The sequence below is a fragment of the Rhinoderma darwinii genome, chromosome 2, assembly GCF_050947455.1.
Source record: "Rhinoderma darwinii isolate aRhiDar2 chromosome 2, aRhiDar2.hap1, whole genome shotgun sequence".
Classification (NCBI taxonomy): domain Eukaryota; kingdom Metazoa; phylum Chordata; class Amphibia; order Anura; family Rhinodermatidae; genus Rhinoderma; species Rhinoderma darwinii.
Window position 1 is genome coordinate 16,623,847 of NC_134688.1, and position 22,877 is coordinate 16,646,723.

The window sequence follows — 22,877 nt, forward strand, 5'->3', positions numbered from 1 at the left end:
ATACCACACAGCCTCCCTGTATATGATGCCACACAGCCTCCCTGTATATGATGCCACACAGCCTCCCTGTATATGATGCCACACACCTCCCTGTATATGATGCCACACAGCCTCCCTGAATATGATGCCACACGGACCCTCTGTATATGATGCAACACAGCCTCACTGTAGATGCCACACAGCCCCCCTGTATATGCCACACAGCCCTTCTGTATATGATGCCACACAGCCCTGATGTATATGATGCCAAACAGCCCCCCTGTATATGATGCCACACACCTCCCTGTATATGATGCCACACACCTCCCTGTATATGATGTCACACACCTGCCTGTATATGATGCCACACACCTCCCTGTATATGATGCCACACAGCCCCATTGTATATGATGCCACACAGCCCGACATGAATGTCCTACATACTCACCGATACAGCGGTCTTCTTCAGGTAAGGTCCCTCGTCTTCACGGGATCTGCGGCGAGATGATGACATACTCACCGATGCAGTGCTATCTTCTTCTGGTGTGGTCGCTCATCTCACGGGTTCTGCGAAGGCGACACGATGATGTAATCGCGTCGCCTTTGCAGAACACGTGAGACTAGCGACCACACCAGAAGAAGATAGCACTGCATCAGTGAGTATGTCATCATGTCGCCGCAGATCCCGTGAAGACGAGGGACCTTACCTGAAGAAGACAGCTGCATCGGTGAGTATATAGGTATATAGAGCTATCAGTTCTCCTGTGTGGTGTAGCATATTATACCAGGATTTTTATATAAGAAATGGCTATCAAAGAGTATTTGGTCTCTCGCAGATACAGATGTGTCCTTCTTTACCTTTCCTCATATCTCAACATATCCTGAGATGTGCGGCGCGAGATGATCAGCTTTGAAACATGATTTTGCGATACTCTGTCACGAGGTGTCTATGCTATATGTGTCTATGTGTGGCCACCCAGTGGTTGTCATGTGAGTTGCAGCCTATCAATGGTTTTGCTAGCATGTCGGGATATTGTATTGAATTTGTTTAATGAGAAATTGGAGTCCTTAACTAAATTTAAGCAAAAGTAAGAGTGGAAACATCTGTATCTGTACTAACCACCAACTATACCCACTTGAGAAGCTAAAGGATAAGTTTGGTCTTGAGAGCACAGACTTCCTACCATATTCCCAAATTAGAAGCACACTCTGCTACTATGACACAATCGGAAAAATAGAAAGATCTCCATATTATTCAAAATGCAACATACTCCTTAGAAATACAGCGGTAGGGTGGTCTTTCTAGGGTGGTCTTTCTATTATTTCTAAGGAGCTGGCAACTATGTCGTTTAAAGGGGTTATCCGGATATTTTTTAATCATGGCCTTTCCTTAGGATAGGCCATTAATATCAGATCAGTGGGGGTTAGACTACTGGCCCCCATTCAGCTGACTAAAGGGGCCGCGCTGTTAGTCAATGCCACCTCTTCGGGGTTTACTAGCACAGCGCCGTACACATCGCTAGCGGCTGAGCCTGGGATTGCAGCTCAGTCCTATTCACAGACCGGTGCTGTAATCCCAGGCACAGACGCTCTGGATGTGTACGAGGCTGTGCTTGTAAACAGTGAAAAGGCCGAGGCGAATAACACCGCGGCACCATCAATCAGCTGATCGGTGGAGGTGCCAGGAGTCGGACCCCACCAATCTGATATTGATGACCTATTCTAAGGATGGGCCATAAATAAAAAATGTCTGGACGACCCCTTTAATTAGCCTATATGGAAAAATGGGAACAGGATCTGAGACAGGAATTTTGTCAGGAATATAGGTAGAAGGTAATAAAGTGTAAGGGTTCAAAATATTTATTGTATTAAGCATATGGAATAAAGTAGGAAAATTAAAATAAGGCTATGTTCACATTATGTTTTTGGAAAAGCTCCCAATGTATACGCTAAACATAGGCTATGACGGATACCTGAAGAGCAGCATCGGTCACCATAGAGTTTAATGGTATCCGGTAAACATATACTGCACCTCATGAACTCTCATGACCCTGTTTATAATGTATACGCTAAACATATACGTACCATTGTAGTTTATTAGGCATCCGTTTAACTCATGCGTCGCCCATAGACTATGATGGTATCTGTTTAACATACACGTCGTGAAGGCTATTGAAAAGCCCATGACGTCAACATTAAACGTATGTTATTAACTCAGGGTACAGGATGATTGACAGCCTGATCTTCCTTTTTCTTTATTTTTTTTCCCTACTCCTCTTTTCTTTTTTTCTTCTTTTTTGATTATATTTTTTTACATGTAATGATTTTGGATTACGGCCATATTACAGAATTTTGGTTTAATTGAATGTTTTCCTTTTTTCCTTTTTTTTTGCGAGATGGCACGAACAAAAAACAGCAATTTTACCATTGTTTTACACTGACAAGCATCCTATTGACCCTGCCCGGCCTTCGTCTGCCATGGAAACCCAACAGAACCCCTCAATCACGGCGCCAAAGCAAAGATGGTGTGATAGAGGGAGCCCCCTCTCTCTTTTTAAATGTTTAGATGCCACGGTCGCTAGATATCTCCAATCCAGGCCGCTGCAGCAGAGTGTCAGCTGTAATATACAGCTGACACCCGCTGTGGAGGATGCGAGTTCAGTTCCTGAGCCCATGCCATCCCTGCGCCGAAAATTTACAGCGCTTGGTGCCAACTACATAGATATTAAAGGGGTGGCATAAGATTAGAAAAATCGCCACTTGTGTCCATAGACTGTGTCTGGTATTGTAGCACTCACTTGAATCAGGATAAGCTGCAATACCAGACACAGCCCATGGGCAAGGGTGGCGCTGTCCCCCTTTCTTCTAATCCCGGACTACCCCTTTAAGTACATTAGACACAGAAAGTGAAGCACTGCACTCGTTTTGATAACTCTCCCCCGTTGTGCTCTATAGCCCGAGCGCACAAGTCACAGCCGCAGCAGAATGCAAACAAACGGGGGTTTTATAGGCCAGGAGCTTCTGTGGCTGGCATATTGTTATGACTACAAGTAATCTGTGGCTGGCACTTATGAGGGCTTCTGAGGCTGATATGAGACATCTGGGGCTGGCACTTTGGAGGGTACAGCTACGTCTTTCTAAAACAGAAGACAGAGCATCGCCAATTGACAGCAGCCCCGTTCTCTCTTTACTGCACAGATCACAGGGATCAGTACAGGAACAGGGAAATAAAAGGCAGCGCCCTCTAGCGTCATGCCCCATAAGCAAAATGGGAGCAGGTGAGTGATGGTACGCACTAACAGGGGCACTGTGGGCTCATATGGAGCACTGGGGCTGATACTCATGGGGCACTATGGCTGGCATTGATGAGGACACTCCGGCTTGTTCACATGTGGGCACTGTGGCGAGCTCACATGGGGCACTTGGACTGGCACTGTTACTGATATAATTGGAAGAACACTATGGCTGGCACTTAGAGGGGGCACTTTGACTAGTACTCATGGGGGAAGCATTATGGCAGACCCTTATTGGCATGGTATTGGTACAGAGGCACTATGGGACATTGTAGTATAGCAGTATTATATTAGGCATGGTACTGCCACTATTATGGGTACACTACGGCTAGCGGTCTTAGGGGTGCTTTGTACGGTTATGGGTACAATGTGGCTGGCAGTGTTATGGAGGCACTTTTTCTGGCACTGTTATGGTGCACTATAATAGGAACTCTGACGGGGAGACTGTGACTAACAATTCTATGGGGTGACATAATAACTTAGCCTCTAAAAGTCCGAACCCTTCTATAGGGCGACATAGCATGAAATGGCATAACATAGTGGCATGATGTCCCATATCCAAAGCATTGAATTACACATGTGATAGTGGGTGGGATGCAGTGGGCATTAGTAGCTTTGCCACAATGCTTCATGGTATGTTGGGCAGCATAACCCAAAACAGAGCTGAAGTCATTCGCAATTATGCTAATTTGGCAGGACTTCACAATATGGGCTTCAGAGCGTCTCTTCTAGACCCCTGGATCTGGGATCCTGTGCTGCAGATCACACGGTGTTAAAAGCAAATCTGTTCTCAGGAATAATATAAGGGTCGGGCTATGCATGTTGTGATGTGAGATTATTACCCGGAGGTGCAGGAACCACGTGACACCCGCTTAAAGTATTCAGTTTTGGCTGTTTTTTAGCTATGCTCCATAGGGCTCAGTTATGATCAGTTACTCCAGCTTTGCTACATTGTCTATTGGAGTCTGCGGTGGTCTGAAATCAGAGGCTAAGTCTGTGCTCTGACTCTCCCCTGTGCTTTATACTGCAGATCTGCTGGTTCGGATTGCGCCATTATATCAAGGATACATAGATACATATAAAGATTGAGGGCAATGAGCATCAATAAGGGGGTCATGCACATATATTTCTAAAAATGTAGGTACATACTGATATAATCTGGTCTCCTCTCTGCAGCTCCCCGCTCAGATCTGCAGGTCCTCCTGCGAGGATAAAGGAGATGAAAATTCCTTCTCCGTCCTCTCCACCAACAATATTAAAGCCGAGTCCTGTGGAACCTTTGTGCAGTAAAACTTTACGAGGTTCCCTGTAGAAACAAATTCACATATATTACACTGGTAAATACTATAAAATATTTCTACACCTTATTACACAATGGGTCAAAAAAAGCAACAAATGCAGTCTACAGGCTCCTTCTAATGTTCCTTCTCCCCCTCCTGACAGACTATGAGAAAGACAGAAAGCGGCTAAAACAAGCACTCCACTCGTAGGGTCTGTTCACACAAGGCAAAAAAAATCTGCCTCAAAATTCCTTCAGCAACTGACAGCGTTGTTTGACCTTTTTTTTTTTGGGCGTTTTTTAAAGCCGTTGAAGCAAATGCAAAAGACGCAGGAAAAAAAAAAGCACCAAATGGGCGCCGCAGGTATTTACTGCCCACTATTAATTTCAATTGGAGCTCAGAGATGGATACCACTTGAAGAACATCAGCCCCCCACTCACAGTAAAATCACTATCAGCCCCCCACTCACAGTAAATGGACCATAAGCCCCCGACTCACAGTAAAATAACCATCAGCCCACCACTTACAGTAAAATGACCATCAGCCCCCCCACCCACTCACAGATTCCCCCTGTAAGTAGTGCCACACACCCCTTGTAGGTAGTGCCACACACCACCTTGTAAGTAGTGCCACACAACCCACTTGTAGGTAGTGCCACACAGCACCCTGTAGGTAGTGCCACTTCACACAGCCCCTTGTAGGTAGTGCCACACTGTCCCCTTGGAGGTAGTGCCACAGAGCCCCTTGTAGATAGTGCCCATCCACACAGCCCCCTTGTAGGTAGCGCCACACAGCCCGCTGGTGGTTAGTGCCACACAGCCCCCTTGTTGGTAGTGCCACACAGTCCCCTTGTAGATAGTGTCACACAGCCCCCTTGTAGATAGCACCCCCCCTTCCTGTAGATAGCGCCACGGTAGCTCCCTGAAGGAGCGGAATCCCCCTGTGGCCAGGGATTCCGCTCCTGGAGCTCGTTGCCGACGCTGTGACCGGGGATTCCACTCCAGGAGAAGTCTGTGTCTCTTGGAGTGGAATCCCCGGTCAATGTGTCGGCAATGCTGTGGAAGGGTGATTGCGCTTGAGGAGTTGCCCCTGATGTCACTGTCCATATATGGACAGAGACATCAAGAACGCCGTCCAGGAGCGGAATCCCTGGCCACAGGGGGATTACGCTGCTTCAGGGAGCTTCAGTGGCGCTAGTAGATAGCTGAGCAGGGCTGTAGCAGCGGCTGCTAGCGGCACCGCTGACCATGGGGATGCTTTGGCTGCTACAGCAGTAACGACGCCACTGAGTGAAGAAGCGACCGGGCGGAAAGGTGGCTGCTGAGTCGCCGGGCCTGGGTGCTTCTGAAACAAGCAGGGGAAGTGAGCCAGCACAGCGCCCCCTTCCACCAGCTGGAGTGATGCGCCCTGTGCAATGGCACAGGTCGCAAAGCCCTAAGGCCGGCCCTGATGAGAGCAATAGCTTTGGAGAATGGAGGGTGAGGCTTGGGCCGGGGGTATCTCTGGCTGCGAAGCTCTGACTAAGCCCAGCATCTTTAGTCAAGCCACACCTTTTCTGACTCAATCGATCAAAAATGGAGGAAAGGTCCCTTCTTCTCTGCAAGATTTCTACCATACAGTTTGTTTCAGGAGCTTGTGGAAGTGCTGTTGACTGATCTATAGACAAGAGCTTGCTTTGTGTTTTCTATTTATTTGTAGGTTTAATCTTCCTTTAATTCTGCAGTACTGCTTATTGCCACTAGGTTGTACTTTACAGCCCTTCATTTCCAATTTACATTGAAAGTAACAAGTGTGCTCAGGCAAGAAGTGACAGTTCTGAGCAGGTTTATATAATAGGAGGTGTTCAGCCACAGACTAAGCACTGACACGCTGATAAATCATATACAACCTGTGATGTCGTGTTACCAAAGTCGCCAACTAGCCCTAGACTCAATTTAGCAGAGCTTGCGCATGTGCCACTATGAAGAGGATGGCACCGTTGGCAGTGAAATAAGAAGAGGGACGTTGGCCATACTGTCATGTCCATGGCTGCGGGCCGTCAGGTTCACTCACCTCCTGACGGCCGCAGTCATGGGTCGGCGAGCGCTGGCCCCAGTCTCCTCCTCAGGAGACGCCAGCGCTCACTTCCACTCACCTCATCCGGGTCCCGTAGGGTGCCCGCGCACTCTCGTGCCTGCTCTTAAAGGGGCAGCGTGCGCACCGGACTTTAATGTTAAATTAGCCCATGAGCCCCCTGGACGATAAGAAGGGCTCAGCCCCTTCCTGCAGTGCCTGAGCGTTGTTTGTCATATCCTAGTTTGTCTAAGCAAATGGTCTTCTAGTGTTTTCTAGTTCCAGTGTTCCCTGTTCCTGTATCCTGTATACCGTGCTATTCTGGTCAAGTGCCGTGTTGTGCTATAGTCGTGCTGTGCTGTATCTACGCCTGTCCTGCTACTCCACGCCTGACGTCTACCTGCTGCCTAGTCCCAGCCGAGCCTGCCTTGCTACTATCCAAGTTGACACAGGTACCCTATACGAACTATAGACTGTGACCTGCGCCCTGTTGGCCAGCTGCCATACCGCCAAGGCGGTACGGCCCAGTGGGTCCACGAACCCTACATGAAAGTACGCTCAGGCCATGGACCACGCTGGTTGATCCAAAACCATGATGACGTCACTAGAGATGTGGGCGGATATGCTAGACTTCTGGTCTCGACAGGACCAACTCCTCCAGGCCTTGAACATTCTCGCACGTCGGCAGGGGGCATGAGCTGCCGTTCCTCCTACTACTGAACTTACGCCAAGGAGACATCTCTGTGGGCGAGTACGCCATCCACTTCCGCACCCTGGCGGGAGAACTATTGTGGAACAATGAGGCCTTGGTGGCTACATTCTGGCATGGACTGTCTCCTAAAATTAAGGAGGAACTTGCCGCTCGAGACCTGCCATCTACCCTGGATGACCTCATCCTTCTGGCTGCCCGGATTGATAGAAGGCTCCGAGAACGGCTCCAAGAGGCTCGTCAGGAGGGAGACCTCCCTAGTCCGGTCTCTACCTTGCAGCAACCTCTGCTGTCCTCAGGTGCCGATCCTCAAAATCTGCCTCCAAATTCCTTCAGCAACTGACAGCGTTGTGTGACCTTTTTTTTGTGTTTTTTCTTAAGCTGTTGAAGCGAATGCAAAGGACGCAGGAAAAAAAGCTCCAAACGAGCGCCGCACTTCTTCTGCCTCCTATTAATTTCAATTGGAGGTCAGAGGTGGAAACCACTTGAAGACCATGAGCCCCAGACTCACAGAAAAATGACCATCAACCCCCCACTCACAGCAAAATGACCATCAGCCCACCACTCACAGTAAAATGACCATCAGCCCCCCACTCACAGTAACATGACCATCAGCCCCCCACTCACAGCAAAATGACCATCAGCCCACCACTCAGTAAAATGACCATCAGACCCCCCACTCACAGATTCCCCCTGTAGGTAGCGCCACACAGCCCCTTGTGGGTAGCGCCAGACAGCCCCCTTGTGGGTAGCACCACACAGCCCCCTTGTGGGTAGCGCCAGACAGCCCCCTTGTAGATAGCGCCAGACAGCCCCCTTGTAGGTAGCACCACACAGCCCCCTTATAGATAGCGCCACACAGCCCCCTTGTAGATAGCGCCACACAGCCCCCTGTAGAGTGTGCCACACAGCCCCCTGTAGGGAGGGCCGCACTGCCCCCTGTAGGGAGGGCCGCACAGCCCCCTGTAGGGAGTGCCCCACAGCCCCCTGGTTGGTAGTGCCACACAGCCCACTGGTTGGTAGTGCCACACAGCCCACAGCCCCCTGGTTGGTAGTGCCACACAGCCCACAGCCCCCTGGTAGGTAGTGCCACACTGCCCACAGCCCCCTTGTAGGTAGTGCAAGGACTACGAAATGACCGATGGCTGGTGGGCAATAGACATTCAAAAAAGGACAACTGTGCAGGAGCACACAAAATACCCAGCTTTCCCAGCTATCAAATAAATGTGTGGAAATAAACTAAGTTATAACTTTTATTTAGTCTGAGTAAAGGATTAATCCTTTTAACTAGATTAAATAAAAGTTATATCTTAGTTTATTTCCACACTTTTTTTTTTATACCCGGGAAAGCTGGGTATTTTGTGTGCTCCTGCACAGTTGTCCTTTGTAGGTAGTGCCACACAGCCCACAGCCCCCCTGTAGATAGCAACCCCCCCTCCTTCCAGTAAAGATAGCGCCACCATAGCTCCCTGAAGGAGCGGAATCCCCGTGTGGCCGGGGATTCCGGTCCTGGAGCGCTGCTTGATGCCTCTGTCCATATATGGACAGTGACATCAGGGAAAACTCCTGAAGCGGAATCCCCGTCCACAGCGTTGCAGACGCTATGACCGTCGATTCCACTCCAGGAGAAGCTCCTGTCGTCTATGTCCATGACGTCATTGGCTTCTCCTGGAGTGGAATCCCCGGTCATAGAGTCTGCAATGCTGTGACCGGGGATTCCGCTTCAAGAGTTTTCCCTGATGTCACTGTCCATATATGGACAGGGGCATCAAGCAGCGCTCCAGGACCGGAATCCCAGGCCACACGGGGATTCCGCTCCTTCAGGGAGCTACGGTGGCGCTATCCTGGATGGGGGGGGGGGGTTTGATATCTACAGGGGGGCACTATAGCAGAGCAAGGGAGGTATCTCCCTGCTCTGCTGTCTACTAGCGCCGCTGTAGCTGAAGGGAGCTACAGTGGCGCTAGTAGACAGCAGAGCAGGGAGATACCTCCCTGCTCTGCTATAGTGCCGTTGCTACCGCTATAGCAGCCACAGCAGCTGCTAGCGGCGCCACCGCCCTCATGCCCGGTGTCACCGATAGCAGCCACTAAGTGAAGAAGCGCCCGGGTGCGACTGCAGTTAGTGTGTGTATTCCCGCTGGTAGTTGCAACGGCGCGGGGATACACACACCCGCTGGCGCCCCTCTTGCCGTGTGGCGGCTGGCGCCCTGTGCGACCTCACTGGTCGAACATAGCTAAGGCCGGCCATGCCCGTAACCATAGTGTCCGGTGCGAAGACACATCAAGTCTCTGCGTATCTGGACACTGGATCCGCTGCTAATTTCATTTGTAGAGACCTGGTGGATCTTCTCCAATTAAACACTAACCCTCTGGAGAGGCCGTTGACGGTTTCATCTGTAAATGGACTACCTCTGCCAGACCCAGTTATAGCTGTGACCAAGCCGCTGAGGCTCCAAGTAGGGGCTCTCCACTCCGAACTTCTATCATTCTATGTCCTGTCCCAGGCCGTTAAGCTCGTGCTGCTGGGCCTGCCTTGGCTCCGAGTACATGCCCCAGTCCTGGACTGGAACTCTGGAGAGGTTCTCCATTGGTGTCCCGAGTGTAACAGCCGTTGCCTGGTGCAGATTCATTCGGCTCAGCCTTCTCGGTCATTGGCAGGATTGCCTGGTCATTATGCGGCATTTTTGGACGTCTTCAGCAAGAGGGAGGCGGAGACGCTGCCCCCCGCACTGGGCGTATGACTGTCCTATCGAGCTGATTCCTGGTCCATCCCTTCCCCGTGGTAGGGTATATCCTCTCTCCTTGCCAGAGACTCTGTCCATGTCCTCCTATGTGAAAGAGAACTTAGAATGGGGCTTCATACGAAAGTCGGGTTCTTCTTCGTCAAAAAGAAAAAAAGAAAGATGGCTCTCTTCGTCCTTGCATCGACTACCGTGGTCTCAACCAGATCACGGTGAAGAATAAATATCCATTGCCACTGATCTCCAAACTGTTTGACCGTATACGCGGTGCAAATTTTTTTTCAAAACTAGACCTGGGTGATGAATGGAAGACTGCATTTAACACCCGTGATGGACACTATGGGTATCTAGTAATACCCTTCGGCCTGTGTAATGCCCCCGTGGTCTTCCAGGAGTTTGTGAATGACATTTTCCGTGACGTCCTCTATGTTTGTGTTGTAGTCTACCTTGATGACATCTTGATTTTCTCCCCATATGCTTTTGACGCACCAGAGACATGTCCGTCAGGTTCTGCTATGGTTAAGGGAGAATCGTCTGTACGCCAAGCTGGAGAAGTGCGTATTTGATAAGGATGCTATACCCTTCCTGGGCTACATCGTCTCGAATCGTGGTCTCGAGATGGACCCTGAAAAGGTAAAGTCTGTCCTGGAGTGGCCACGCCCTCAAGGCTTGAGGGCCATACAGCGCTTTTTGGGATTTGCTAACTTTTACAGGCAGTTTATTCCGAACTTCTCCTCACTGACTTCTCCCATCTCTAACCTTACTAAGAAGGGTATGAACACCAGGGAGTGGACTCCCGAGGCAGAGTCCGTATTCAATAGCCTGAAGAGTGCCTTCACGTCAGCCTCTATCCTCCATCATCCGGATGTCTCTCTGCAGTTCTCGTTAGAGGTGGACACATCCTCTGTCGGTGCTGGTGCACTCCTATTCCAGAGAGGTCTCAACGGCAAGTCAATGGTATGTCAATACTTTTCCAAGCTCTTCTCTTCCGCAGAACGCAACTACTCGATTGGGGATCGGGAGTTACTGGCCATCAAATTGGCTCTGGAGGAGTGGAGACATCTACTAGAGGAAGCAGCTCACCCGATCTTGATTTTTACGGACCTTCAGAATCTGACCTACCTCCAGACGACCCAACGGCTGAACCGTCGTCAGGCCAGGTGGTCACTGTTTGTAATGGCAGGAAGGAGGTGAAGGGAAAGTGAGCCCTAATCTACCCACCGCCCTGTCCCTGCCTACTTGCAACGACCCGCCCTAGGCGACGGGGTACAACTGGGCGGCGGTCCCTACGCTGTCTAAGTGCACGGGAGAACAAACAGGGAACACGCAAGGGAAGGGGCAGTAGCCACGGAACGCCGCGAGGAAACGGAGTGGTGAACGAGTAGTCAGGACCAGGATGAAGTGGAGTATACCAAAGTGAGCACGGAGAAGGAAGCAAGCCAGGGGCAAAGCAAAGCAGGTTAAGCGGAACTGCAGCAAGGCAGAAGCACGGCAGAAGCAGGCTGGAGCAAGAAGCAGTGAGGCCAGGAATCCAGAAGAATTACAAGCACTGAGGAAGAGAGCACGGCAGGTAATAAAGGACAGGGGGCGGAGCTAACTCTGACTGACCAGGCCGCGATAGGCTCTCCCACTCCTGAGCCTGCCACCCTGGTTGGTGGGAGATGGTGTCAGTCGAACAGGTCTGGCCTCAGGTGTGGATTGATTAATCCCAGGAGTATACCTAGACGTAGTACCTGGCAGATCCCTAACAGTACTCCCCCTTTTATGAGGGGCCACCGGACCCTTACTAAGAGGACCCGGTTTAGTAGGGAAGAGAAGGTGGAAGCTCCTGATCAATACCCCAGCGTGAACATCACGGGCAGGTACCCAAGTCCTCTCCTCCGGCCCGTATCCTCTCCAATGGACCAGGTACTGGAGGGAGCCCTGGACCATCCTACTGTCCATAATCTTGGCCACCTCGAATTCCACCCCCTCAGGGGTGAGAACGGGAACAGGAGGTTTCCTCGAGGGGGACCAGGACGGGGAGCAGCGTTTAAGGAGGGAGGCATGGAAGACGTCATGTATGCGAAAGGATGGGGGCAGCTCCAGACGGAAGGATACAGGGTTGAGGACTTCAATGATCTTATAAGGTCCAATAAATCGGGGAGCAAACTTCCTGGACGGGACCTTAAGGCGCAAGTTCCTGGACGACAACCAGACCAAATCCCCGACGACAAACCGGGGGTTAGCAGAACGTCTACTATCCGCCTGAATCTTTTGTGCGCTCTGGGACGCCTCTAGGTTCTTCTGAACCTGGGCCCAGACAGTGCACAGTTCCCGATGAACATCCTCTACCTCAGGATTATTGGAACAACCAGGGGAAACGGAGGAGAACCTTGGGTTAAACCCGAAATTACAGAAAAACGGGGAGACCCCTGACGAGTTACTGACCCGGTTATTCAGGGAAAATTCAGCAAGGGGAAGGAATGAGACCCAATCGAATTGACAGTCAGAGATGAAACACCTTAAATATTGTTCCAGGGACTGGTTAGTCCTTTCCGTTTGGCCATTAGTTTCGGGATGGAAGGCGGAGGAGAAGGACAGATCAATCTCCAACTTTTTACAAAAAGCTCTCCAAAATAAGGAAACAAATTGTACCCCTCTATCAGAAACGATATTGACTGGGGCCCCATGGAGACGCAGGATGTGTTTCACAAACAAAGAAGCTAACGTCTTGGCGTAAGGTAGCTTCTTAAGGGGCACAAAGTGGCACATCTTGCTGAAGCGGTCTACTACCACCCACACCACCGACTTGCCCTGAGATGGAGGCAAATCGGTGATAAAATCCATGGAGATATGGGTCCAAGGTCTCTGGGGAATGGGCAAGGAAGGTAGTAGGCCCGCAGGTCGGGACCTAGGGGTTTTGGACCTAGCGCAAACCTCACAAGCGGCGACGTAAGCCCTAACGTCTTTAGGCAACCCAGGCCACCAATAGTTTCTGGTAATGAGGTGTTTGGTGCCCAAGATGCCTGGATGACCAGATAGAGCGGAGTCATGGTTTTCCCTGAGTACCCTTAGCCGGTATTGCAGGGGAACAAACAGTTTGTCCCCAGGGACGTTCCCGGGAGCTGCACCCTGATCAGCCGCGATATCAGAAGCTAAATCAGAATCCGTGGCAGAAACGATTATACCAGGGGGTAAAATACAAGCAGGATCCTTCTCGGAAGGAGGATTGGCCATGAAACTACGTGACAGAGCATCAGCCTTAATATTCTTGGACCCAGCCCTATAGGTAACCAAGAAATTAAATCTGGTAAAGAATAGTGCCCACCGAGCTTGTCTAGGATTAAGCCTCCGGGCCGATTCTAGGAAAACCAGATTCTTGTGATCCGTAAGGACCGTTACCTGGTGTCTGGCCCCCTCCAGGAAGTGCCGCCACTCTTCAAAAGCCCATTTAATGGCTAGAAGTTCGCGGTTGCCAATATCATAGTTACTCTCCGTGGGCGAAAACTTCCTAGAGAAGTAAGCACAGGGGCGGAGATGGGTGAGGGAGCTGGTACCCTGGGACAAGACGGCCCCCACTCCCACCTCGGATGCGTCAACCTCCACAATAAATGGCTCCTTTTGGTTGGGCTGAATCAGCACGGGGGCCAAGATAAAGCACTTCTTGAGGGTCTCAAAGGCCTGGACGGCCTCAAGGGGCCAATGGAGGACATCAGCACCCTTGCGAGTAAGGTCCGTAAGAGGCTTAGCGACGACCGAGAAGTTGGCAATAAATCTCCTGTAATAGTTGGCGAACCCTAAAAAACACTGTAACGCCTTAAGGGAGGCAGGTTGGACCCATTCCGCCACAGCCTGAACCTTGGCAGGGTCCATGCGGAATTCAGGAGGAGTGAGGATTTGCCCTAAAAATGGTATCTCCTGTACCCCAAAGACACATTTTTCAGTCTTAGCAAACAGATTATTCTCCCGAAGGACCTGGAGCACCTTCCTGACATGCTCCACGTGGGAGGACCAGTCCTTGGAAAACACCAGTATGTCATCAAGGTACACAACAAGAAAATTACCCAGGTAATCTCTCAGGATTTCATTAATAAAATTCTGGAAGACAGCAGGGGCATTACACAACCCAAAGGGCATGACCAGGTATTCGAAATGACCCTCGGGTGTGTTGAACGCAGTTTTCCACTCATCCCCCTCTTTGATGCGGATAAGGTTATATGCCCCCCGTAGATCGAACTTAGAAAACCATTGGGCTCCCTGAACCTGATTAAAAAGATCTGGAATCAAAGGAAGTGGGTACTGGTTCCTTACGGTGACCTTATTCAGGTTACGATAATCAATGCACGGCCTAAGACCACCATCCTTCTTCCCCACGAAGAAGAAGCCAGCACCTACAGGAGAAGTCGAGGGGCGAATGAAACCCTTGGCCAGGCATTCTTGGATATACACCCTCATAGCTTCACGTTCAGGACATGAAAGATTAAATATCCTACCCTTAGGAAGCTTGGCACCAGGCACCAAATCGATGGCGCAATCGTAATCTCTATGGGGGGGCAACACCTCGGAGGCCTCCTTAGAAAACACATCGGCGAAGTCCTGAACAAACTCAGGAAGCGTGTTTACCTCCTCCCGGGGAGAAATAGAGTTAACAGAAAGACATGACATAAGACATTCACTACCCCATTTGGTGAGATCCCCAGTATTCCAATCAAACGTGGGATTATGCAACTGCAACCAGGGAAGACCTAATACCAGATCAGACGATAATCCCTGCATCACCAGTACAGAGCACTGCTCCAAATGCATGGAGCCAACCAGGAGTTCAAAAACAGGAGTATGCGGAGTAAAATAACCATTAGCAAGGGGAGTAGAGTCGATACGTACTACAGGGATAGGATAAGGTAAATCAATAAAAGGCATCTTTAGAGACATAGCAAATTCCACAGACATGATATTAGCAGATGAGCCAGAATCCACGAAAGCACTGCCCGTGGCAGACCGGCCAGCAAACGAGACCTGAAAGGGAAGCAAAATTTTATTGCGTTTCACATTAACGGGAAATACCTGTGCGCCCAAGTGACCTCCCCGATGATCACTTAGGCGCGGAAGTTTTCCGGCTTCTTATTCTTGTGCCTGGGACAGGTGTTCAGTAGATGCTTGTCGTCCCCACAGTAGAAGCAGAGACCATTCATTCTGCGAAACTCCCTACGTTGTCGAGGGGACATGGAGGCCCCGAGTTGCATAGGTACCTCCGAGTCCTCCGTGGAGGAGCGAGGAGACGTGACCTCGGGGGGGATCGCAGAAAAGTCAGAGGGGAGCACATTGAAGCGTTCAAGCTGACGTTCCCTGAGACGTCGGTCAAGGCGTACAGCTAGGGCCATAACCTGGTCAAGGGAGTCAGAAGAGGGGTAGCTAACCAGCAGATCCTTCAGGGCGTCAGATAATCCTAACCTAAACTGGCACCTTAGGGCCGGATCGTTCCACCGAGAAGCTACGCACCACTTTCTAAAATCAGAACAGTATTCCTCAACCGGTCTCCTACCCTGACGTAAGGTCACCAGCTGACTCTCGGCTAAAGCAGTCCTGTCAGTCTCGTCGTAAATGAGTCCGAGGGCAGAGAAAAAACGATCAACAGAGGAAAGTTCAGGGGCGTCAGGAGCCAAGGAGAAGGCCCACTCTTGGGGCCCTTCCTGGAGTCGGGATATGATGATACCCACCCGCTGGTTCTCGGAACCTGAGGAGTGGGGTTTTAGGCGGAAATACAGTCTGCAACTCTCCCGGAAGGAGAGAAACGTCTTACGGTCCCCTGAGAACCGGTCAGGTAACTTGAGGTCTGGTTCTAGAGGTGAGGTGAGGGGTACTACTAAGGCAGCGTCACCCTGGTTGACCCTCTGGGCCAGGGCCTGGACCTGTAGGAAGAGGCCCTGCATCTGCTGGGTCAGGGTCTCAAGGGGGTCCATGATAGCGTCAGCGTAGGAGAAATGGTAGACTAGGTAAAGGCTTGTAATTATGTAATGGCAGGAAGGAGGTGAAGGGAAAGTGAGCCCTAATCTACCCACCGCCCTGTCCCTGCCTACTTGCAACGACCCGCCCTAGGCGACGGGGTACAACTGGGCGGCGGTCCCTATGCTGTCTAAGTGCACGGGAGAACAAACAGGGAACACGCAAGGGAAGGGGCAGTAGCCACGGAACGCCGCGAGGAAACGGAGTGGTGAACGAGTAGTCAGGACCAGGATGAAGTGGAGTATACCAAAGTGAGCACGGAGAAGGAAGCAAGCCAGGGGCAAAGCAAAGCAGGTTAAGCGGAACTGCAGCAAGGCAGAAGCACGGCAGAAGCAGGCTGGAGCAAGAAGCAGTGAGGCCAGGAATCCAGAAGAATTACAAGCACTGAGGAAGAGAGCACGGCAGGTAATAAAGGACAGGGGGCGGAGCTAACTCCGACTGACCAGGCCGCGATAGGCTCTCCCACTCCTGAGCCTGCCACCCTGGTTGGTGGGAGATGGTGTCAGTCGAACAGGTCTGGCCTCAGGTGTGGATTGATTAATCCCAGGAGTATACCTAGACGTAGTACCTGGCAGATCCCTAACACTGTTCTTTGCAAGGTTCCAGTTTGAGCTACATTATCGCCCGGCCGACAAGAATGTGAGGGCCGATGCCTTGTCCAGGTCTTTCGAGACAGAAGACACCATTGAGAGTCCACAGAACATTATCGATCCATCTTGCATTGTCTCGGTCAATCCCCTGCAAATTGGGGACATTCCTCCTGGGAGGACTTTTGTGCGCCTGGCTGATCATGGAAGAATCCTCCGCTGGGGTCACTCCTCTAGACTGGCAGGTCACGCGGAGTTACGTAAGACCTGGGATTTGATTGCTCGTCACTTCTGGTGGCCCACTCTGCCCAAGGATATTGTGGACTTAATTTCTTTCTGTGCTGTATGTGCAGCCAACAAGGCCACCCACTCCAGACCTGCTGGCCTGCTCCAGCCATAGCCTGTGCCCAATGCTCCCTGGCAGCATATAGCTATGGACTTCATCACAGACCTGCCGCCCTCTGCTGGATGCAGTGCTGTCTGGGTGGTGGTGGACCGATTTTCGAAGATGGCCCACTTTGTCCCTCTGACCGGTCTTCCTTCTGCTCCTCAGTTGGCCAAGTTATTTATGCAACACATCTTCCGCCTGCACGGCTTGCCGCAGCATATTGTGTCTGATGGGGGGGTTCAGTTTGCCTCGAGGTTCTGGAGAGCCCTCTGCGGACTTCTTGGCATGAAGTTGGACTTTTCTTCTGCCTACCATCCGCAGTCTAATGGTCAGGTCGAGAGGATCAACCAGATTTTGGAGAACTACCCACGCCACTTCATCTCCAAGCAGCATGATGACTGGATGCAGCTGCTCCCGTGGGCGGAGTTCACCTACAATAATCACACCAGCGAGTCTACTAAGACTACACCGTTCTGCATTGTCTATGGCCAGCACCCACAAACTCCTCTCCCGGTGCCTGATACTTGCGAGGTACCTGCAGCTGACTCCACGTTTAGACACTTTTTGAAGATCAGGCAGCAGACTCGATCCTCCATCCTAATGGCAGTGGACCGCATGAAACAGAAGGCTGACACAAGGCGAAGAAAGCCTCCTCGGTTTCTTCCTGGCACTAAGGTCTGGCTGTTGTCCAGGAATTTCCAACTGAGGGTGCCGTCATGTAAATTTGCCCCCAGGTTCCTCGGACCATTCGAGGTTCTGCAGCAGATCAATCCTGTCGCCTACAAGCTTCGGTTGCCTCCTTCCATGTCTCCCTCCTGAAACCTGTGATCCTGAACCCTTATTCCAAGACTCCCAGCCCTGCTGTTGCCTTCAGCGGCCCCTCGGACATCTTTGAGGTCAAGGAGATCTTGGACACCAAGAGAGTGAGAGGAAAGACTTTTTATTTTGTGGATTGGAGGGGGTTTGGTCCTGAAGAGAGGTCCTGGGAGCCAGAGGAAAACCTCAATGCCCCTACTCTTCTGAAGAAGTTTCTCTCTCGCTCTGGTCCCAAGAAGAGGGGGCGTAAGAGGGGGGATACTGTAATGTCCGTGGCTGCGGCTGTCAGGGGGAGGTTGGAGCCGGCAAGCGCTGGCCCCAGCCTCCTCCTCAGGAGACGCCAGCGCTCGCATCCACTCACCTCTGCCGGATCCCGTAGGGTGCGCGCGCACGCTCGTGCCCGCTCTTAAAGGGGCAGCGCGCGCCACACCTCGTGGACGAACTTTGACTCGTGAGTATCCTGGACTATAAGAGGTGTCCAGCCCCCTAGTTCTATGCCTGAGCGTTGTGTTCCCTATAGTTTGTCTATGTGATGGCCTCCTAGTGTGTTCCCTTTTCCAGTCCCTGTTCCAGTCCCTGTCCCTATACTTGTTTCCAGTTCCTGTACCTAGCAATCCATACATTCCTGGTCTAGCACGGAGCTGTGCCAAAGTCGTGCTGCGCTACATCCACTTCTGACCTGCTTCACCTCGCCTAACGTCCGCCTGCTACCTAGTCCAAGCCGAGCCTGCCTTGCTGCTGTCTGAGCTGCCACAGGTACCTATAGAACTATAGACAGTCACCTGCTCCCTGTTGGCCAGCTGCCTTACCGCCAAGGCGGTACGACCCAGTGGGTCCACAGACCCTTCGTGACAGGCAGTATATACAAGGGTCTGCGTGACAGTATATACGGGAGTCTGTCTGGCAGTATATACAAGGGGGCTGTGTGGCAGTATATACAAGGGGACTGTGTAGCAGTATATACAAGGGGGGCTGTGTGGCAGTATATACAAGGGGGGGTCTGTGTGGCAGTATATACAAGGGGGCTATGTGGCAGTATATACAAGGGGGGCTGTGTGGCAGTATATACAAGGGGGCTGTGTGGCAGTATATACAAGGGGGGCTGTGTGGCAGTATATACAAGGGGGGCTGTGTGGCAGTATATACAAGGGGGTCTGTGTCTCAGTATATACAAGATGGGACTGTGTGGCACTATATACAAGGGGCTGTGTGGCAGTATATACAAGGGGGGCTGTGTGGCAGTAGATACAAGGGGGGCTGTGGCAGTATATACAAGAGGGGCTGTGTGGCAGTATATACAAAGGGGGGCTGTGTGGCAGTAGATACAAGGGGGGCTGTGGCAGTATATACAAGGTGGCTATGTGGCAGTATATAAAAGGGGGGCTCTGTGGCAGTATATACAAGGGGGGAGGGTTGTGTGGCAGTATATACAATGGGCTGTATGGCACTATATACAAGGGGGGGGGGTCTGTGTGGCAGTATATACAAGGGGGGCTGTTCAGCAGTATATACAAGGGGGGCTGTGTGGCAGTATATACAAGAGGATCTGTGTGGCAGTATATACAAGTGGGGCTGTGTCGCAGTATATACAAGGGGGGCTGTGTGGCAGTATATACAAGGGTCTGTGTGGCAATATACACAAGGGGGGTCTGTGTGGCAATATATACAAAGGGGCTGTGTGGCAGTATATACAAGGGGGGCTGTGTGGCAGTATATACAAGGGGGGCTGTGTGGCAGTATATACAAGTGGGGCTGTGTCGCAGTATATACAAGGGGGGGGGGTGTGTTTGGCAGTATATAATGATGACCTACCCCTTTCAACTTAATATTATACTTTGTGTTTCAATAATTCTGCTTGCTGTCAATGAATGAAATATCCTTGTTCAAAGCCTGAGACTGAAAACTTATCCTGACCTAGTCTTGCTCACATAACTGATGGTCTTGTTACAATGTGTATTATTGAGCTAAACACAGCACATGCAAATATCTCTCTCTTGTCTTGGAGTGACTGCTCTTAGGCTCTGTTCACACCATGTCCGCGGTGCACATTATGGGTACATACCGCTCAACCATCCTAGACTCAGCGGGACAGTCCAGGACTCCCGCTGTCCCGGTCGGCCGGTGGTATGTCCTGGTTTCAACTGTATCTGCATCCGCAGAACGCAGATACACTTGAATCCAATGCTGAAGCAGGGAACCGTCAGCTCCCTGCTTCAGCATTCAACAGTGGAGTACAGGTCCAGAGCAGTACAAGCTCTCTGGCCCGGGACTCCTGTCTTGGGAAAGCCCTTGACATCACTGTCCATATATGATGTAAATTTCTAACTGGTGGGGGTCTGTACTGTGTTCCACGCTGATCGCTAGAAGAAAGTGGCAGTGGGGGTCCTCTGTGATCCCAACTGATCGCTAGAAGGTAGCGACATCGGTTCCAGGAAAGTGCCATGCCACAATGTTCAACTCATTTATTTCTGAGACCACATGGTCAGCCCATTAAGGCCAAAAGCCGAACATCTAACCTGCAAAAAAAAGTAATCAGGAGCTTAAGTGGCACGGGGCTTTCCTGGAGCCGTTGCCTCTTTGTTCTAGCGCTTGGCAGGGGTCTCTGCAGTCAAACCCATACCGATCAGACAGTGATGGCCTATTCTAGCTCAATATTCCAAGTGCAATATTCGGGGTGCAGCACTCATTTGAAGTCAGGGAGCAGGATGACAAATTTTGCTTCCTGGTTCTGTGTCTGTGTAGAGGAGGGAGGAGGAGGAGGAGCTGCAAGTGAGAGCAGGAAGAAAGATCACAGCCTGTTACTGTAATAGCCCCAGGGGGAAAACAGCAACTTTTTTTCATGTTATCACCCCTATTCAGGGATTATATGTGACCACTGATTGTCGCATTTATGGGGGGCTTTTTTTTTATTTCTACTACAGGGGTTAGAAGAGGAGCAGTTACACATCTAATCACCCCCTGCAAGTAATAGGACATTTACCGGCATTTGGATCATGGAGATTTTTGGAATATTCAGTACTGGTCAATATATAATGTGCATGTCGATGTAGACACAAGAGGCGCGTACAGTATGAACTCCGCACATCTTCTACTTTTATCTCTAAGAGTCTCCAACTCTGCTGGGGAAAGACTTTCAGCCACAAATATGAATTTTGTATTTTATATTTTTTTCCACTTGCAAAATTGTATGAAGGCGCCCACGATTGTGTGGCATTTTTACAATGTGCCTGGAGTCTACTTTCAGAAAATATATGGGTATGTGGGTATAATGCGATTTTTTAATTTTAGAATTCTGGTTTGTCAAAAAATAGTCTGGGCAGCAAAAGTGTTACATTACCACCTTAAAGGGATTGTCCAATGGTATGTAAATAATGCTTAAAGGCATTGTTCAATATTCAGAAATTTCCAGGAAATGCCCTAAACCTGACGTTGAGTCCATAGTTACGCCACATGATTGTGTTGTCCAATTGCTGCCACCGGATGTCATGTTGCTATGGACGCAAGGTCACTAAAATCTAGTGTGGGAAAGCAGCGGTCTGGGCCAGGGGAGGATCGCCGCGGTAACTACAAGTTCTTACTTGTTTTGGGTCATTCTGGGAACCTTTCTGAATGTGGACACCTGCTTAAAGCAACGTGTAATGAAAAGTTATTAACCTTTGTAATATAGTTGATTTTAAAGTACTCACTATATGATAGGATCTTTGCTTGATGTCAGTGAATGTGAACCGTTCTGTTCACAAAACCATTTTCATTAAGAACGTGTATAGATCTACACATGTCCTGAGAGCTACGGAGCCGCGGCACGTCGGGGGAGGAGCGGCTTGACCGGGTGGGGAGACACTGCGCATGCGCCAAGAGGTGGAGTTCGGCGGAAGAGCCGGACGAAGGGAAGGAGAAAGAGCGTTTAGGCCGTTCTGAGGATGTCTGTGGAACAACTGATGGTGTGTGTGCGGGCATTGGCGGAGGATCGCGGGCAGGACTGGCTGGCGACGCAGGTGTCCGGGATGAGGTCGGCAGCGGTGCATTCGGGGAGGCCGGTGAGGATTTCCAGGCCGCCGGTGCATTTGAGCCCCAGCCCCGTGAGTCCTACCAGGAGCGGGAGCCCAGAGCGGCGGGCTGATGGGCGGAGATGGGGAACGGCGGGAAGTGAGGTGCGACAAGAGTCAAGGCCTGTGTCCGGATGGGGTCCTGTGAAGAGTGGCAGGTCGCCTATCAGAGACAGGCAAGTGGTTGCTGGGACTGCCGGGCAGGGCCTGGTCCGGCCTCTCGCGGTGAGGGGTAGCCTGGCCGTGTGTGATGGTGTGGCTGGTGTGGGTGGCGATCGGCCACTTGAAGGACCTGCACCAGCTGCAGTAATGAGGCCCATGGACGAGGATGGGTGGGCACCTGAGGCTACGGCCGGGGCCCCTTCCAGAGGACTTGCGGCTTTGAGAAAGGGCCGAGCGCAGGACGACCGCTTATTTGATGTCCTCTCGTTTGCCCGTAGGATGTAGGCGGGGAGCGGATCGGCGAGCCAATCGGTGACTGGGGACAGATACCGGAGGTCAAGGACGAGGACCGTCAGCAGGGAGAGGAGTTAGGTGGATCGTGGAAGTCGTTCCACGGGAGCAGGGCCGCCATCAGGAATTTCAGGGCCCCATACAGCTACATTTTCTGGGCCCCCCTACCGTGGCACCGCCTGTTAACGGTACTCCGTCCAGCACTATATCATGCTACCCAGGGCCGCCATCAGGGGGGTATTAGGGGTACTGATGTGAGGGGCCAGACCAAACCTAATTGAAAGGGGGGCCCGGCAACTGCCGCGACTTGCCTTTGGTAGAAAAAAAACAGGCCCCTGCAATGGGGCTAGTTTTTTTCACCAAAGGAATGTCGTGAGCTGCGGGCCCCCCCCCTCTCGTCATGGGGGCCGTCAAACACCGCCCGCGTGACCGATCGCGCGCATCCGCAAACTCCCGCGAGTCCGCAAGCGCGCACCCGCGACCGCCCGCGCATGCGTCCACCAGCGCGCACCAGCGACCGCACGTACCCGTGACCGCCCGCACACCCG

At 51.2% G+C, this 22,877-nt stretch overlaps 1 protein-coding gene across 10 annotated transcripts in view; it reads right to left on the bottom strand.

Moving 5' to 3' along the window:
* The window catches only part of DLG2 (discs large MAGUK scaffold protein 2), a 1,355,189-nt gene that overhangs the window by 443,997 nt on the left and 888,315 nt on the right, over positions 1-22,877 (bottom strand). For all 10 annotated transcript variants that reach the window (XM_075851397.1, XM_075851403.1, XM_075851399.1 and 7 more), the window contains one exon: positions 4,422-4,578. In XM_075851397.1, coding sequence (XP_075707512.1) covers positions 4,422-4,578 — 157 coding nt within the window. The remainder of the gene's footprint in view (positions 1-4,421; positions 4,579-22,877) is intronic.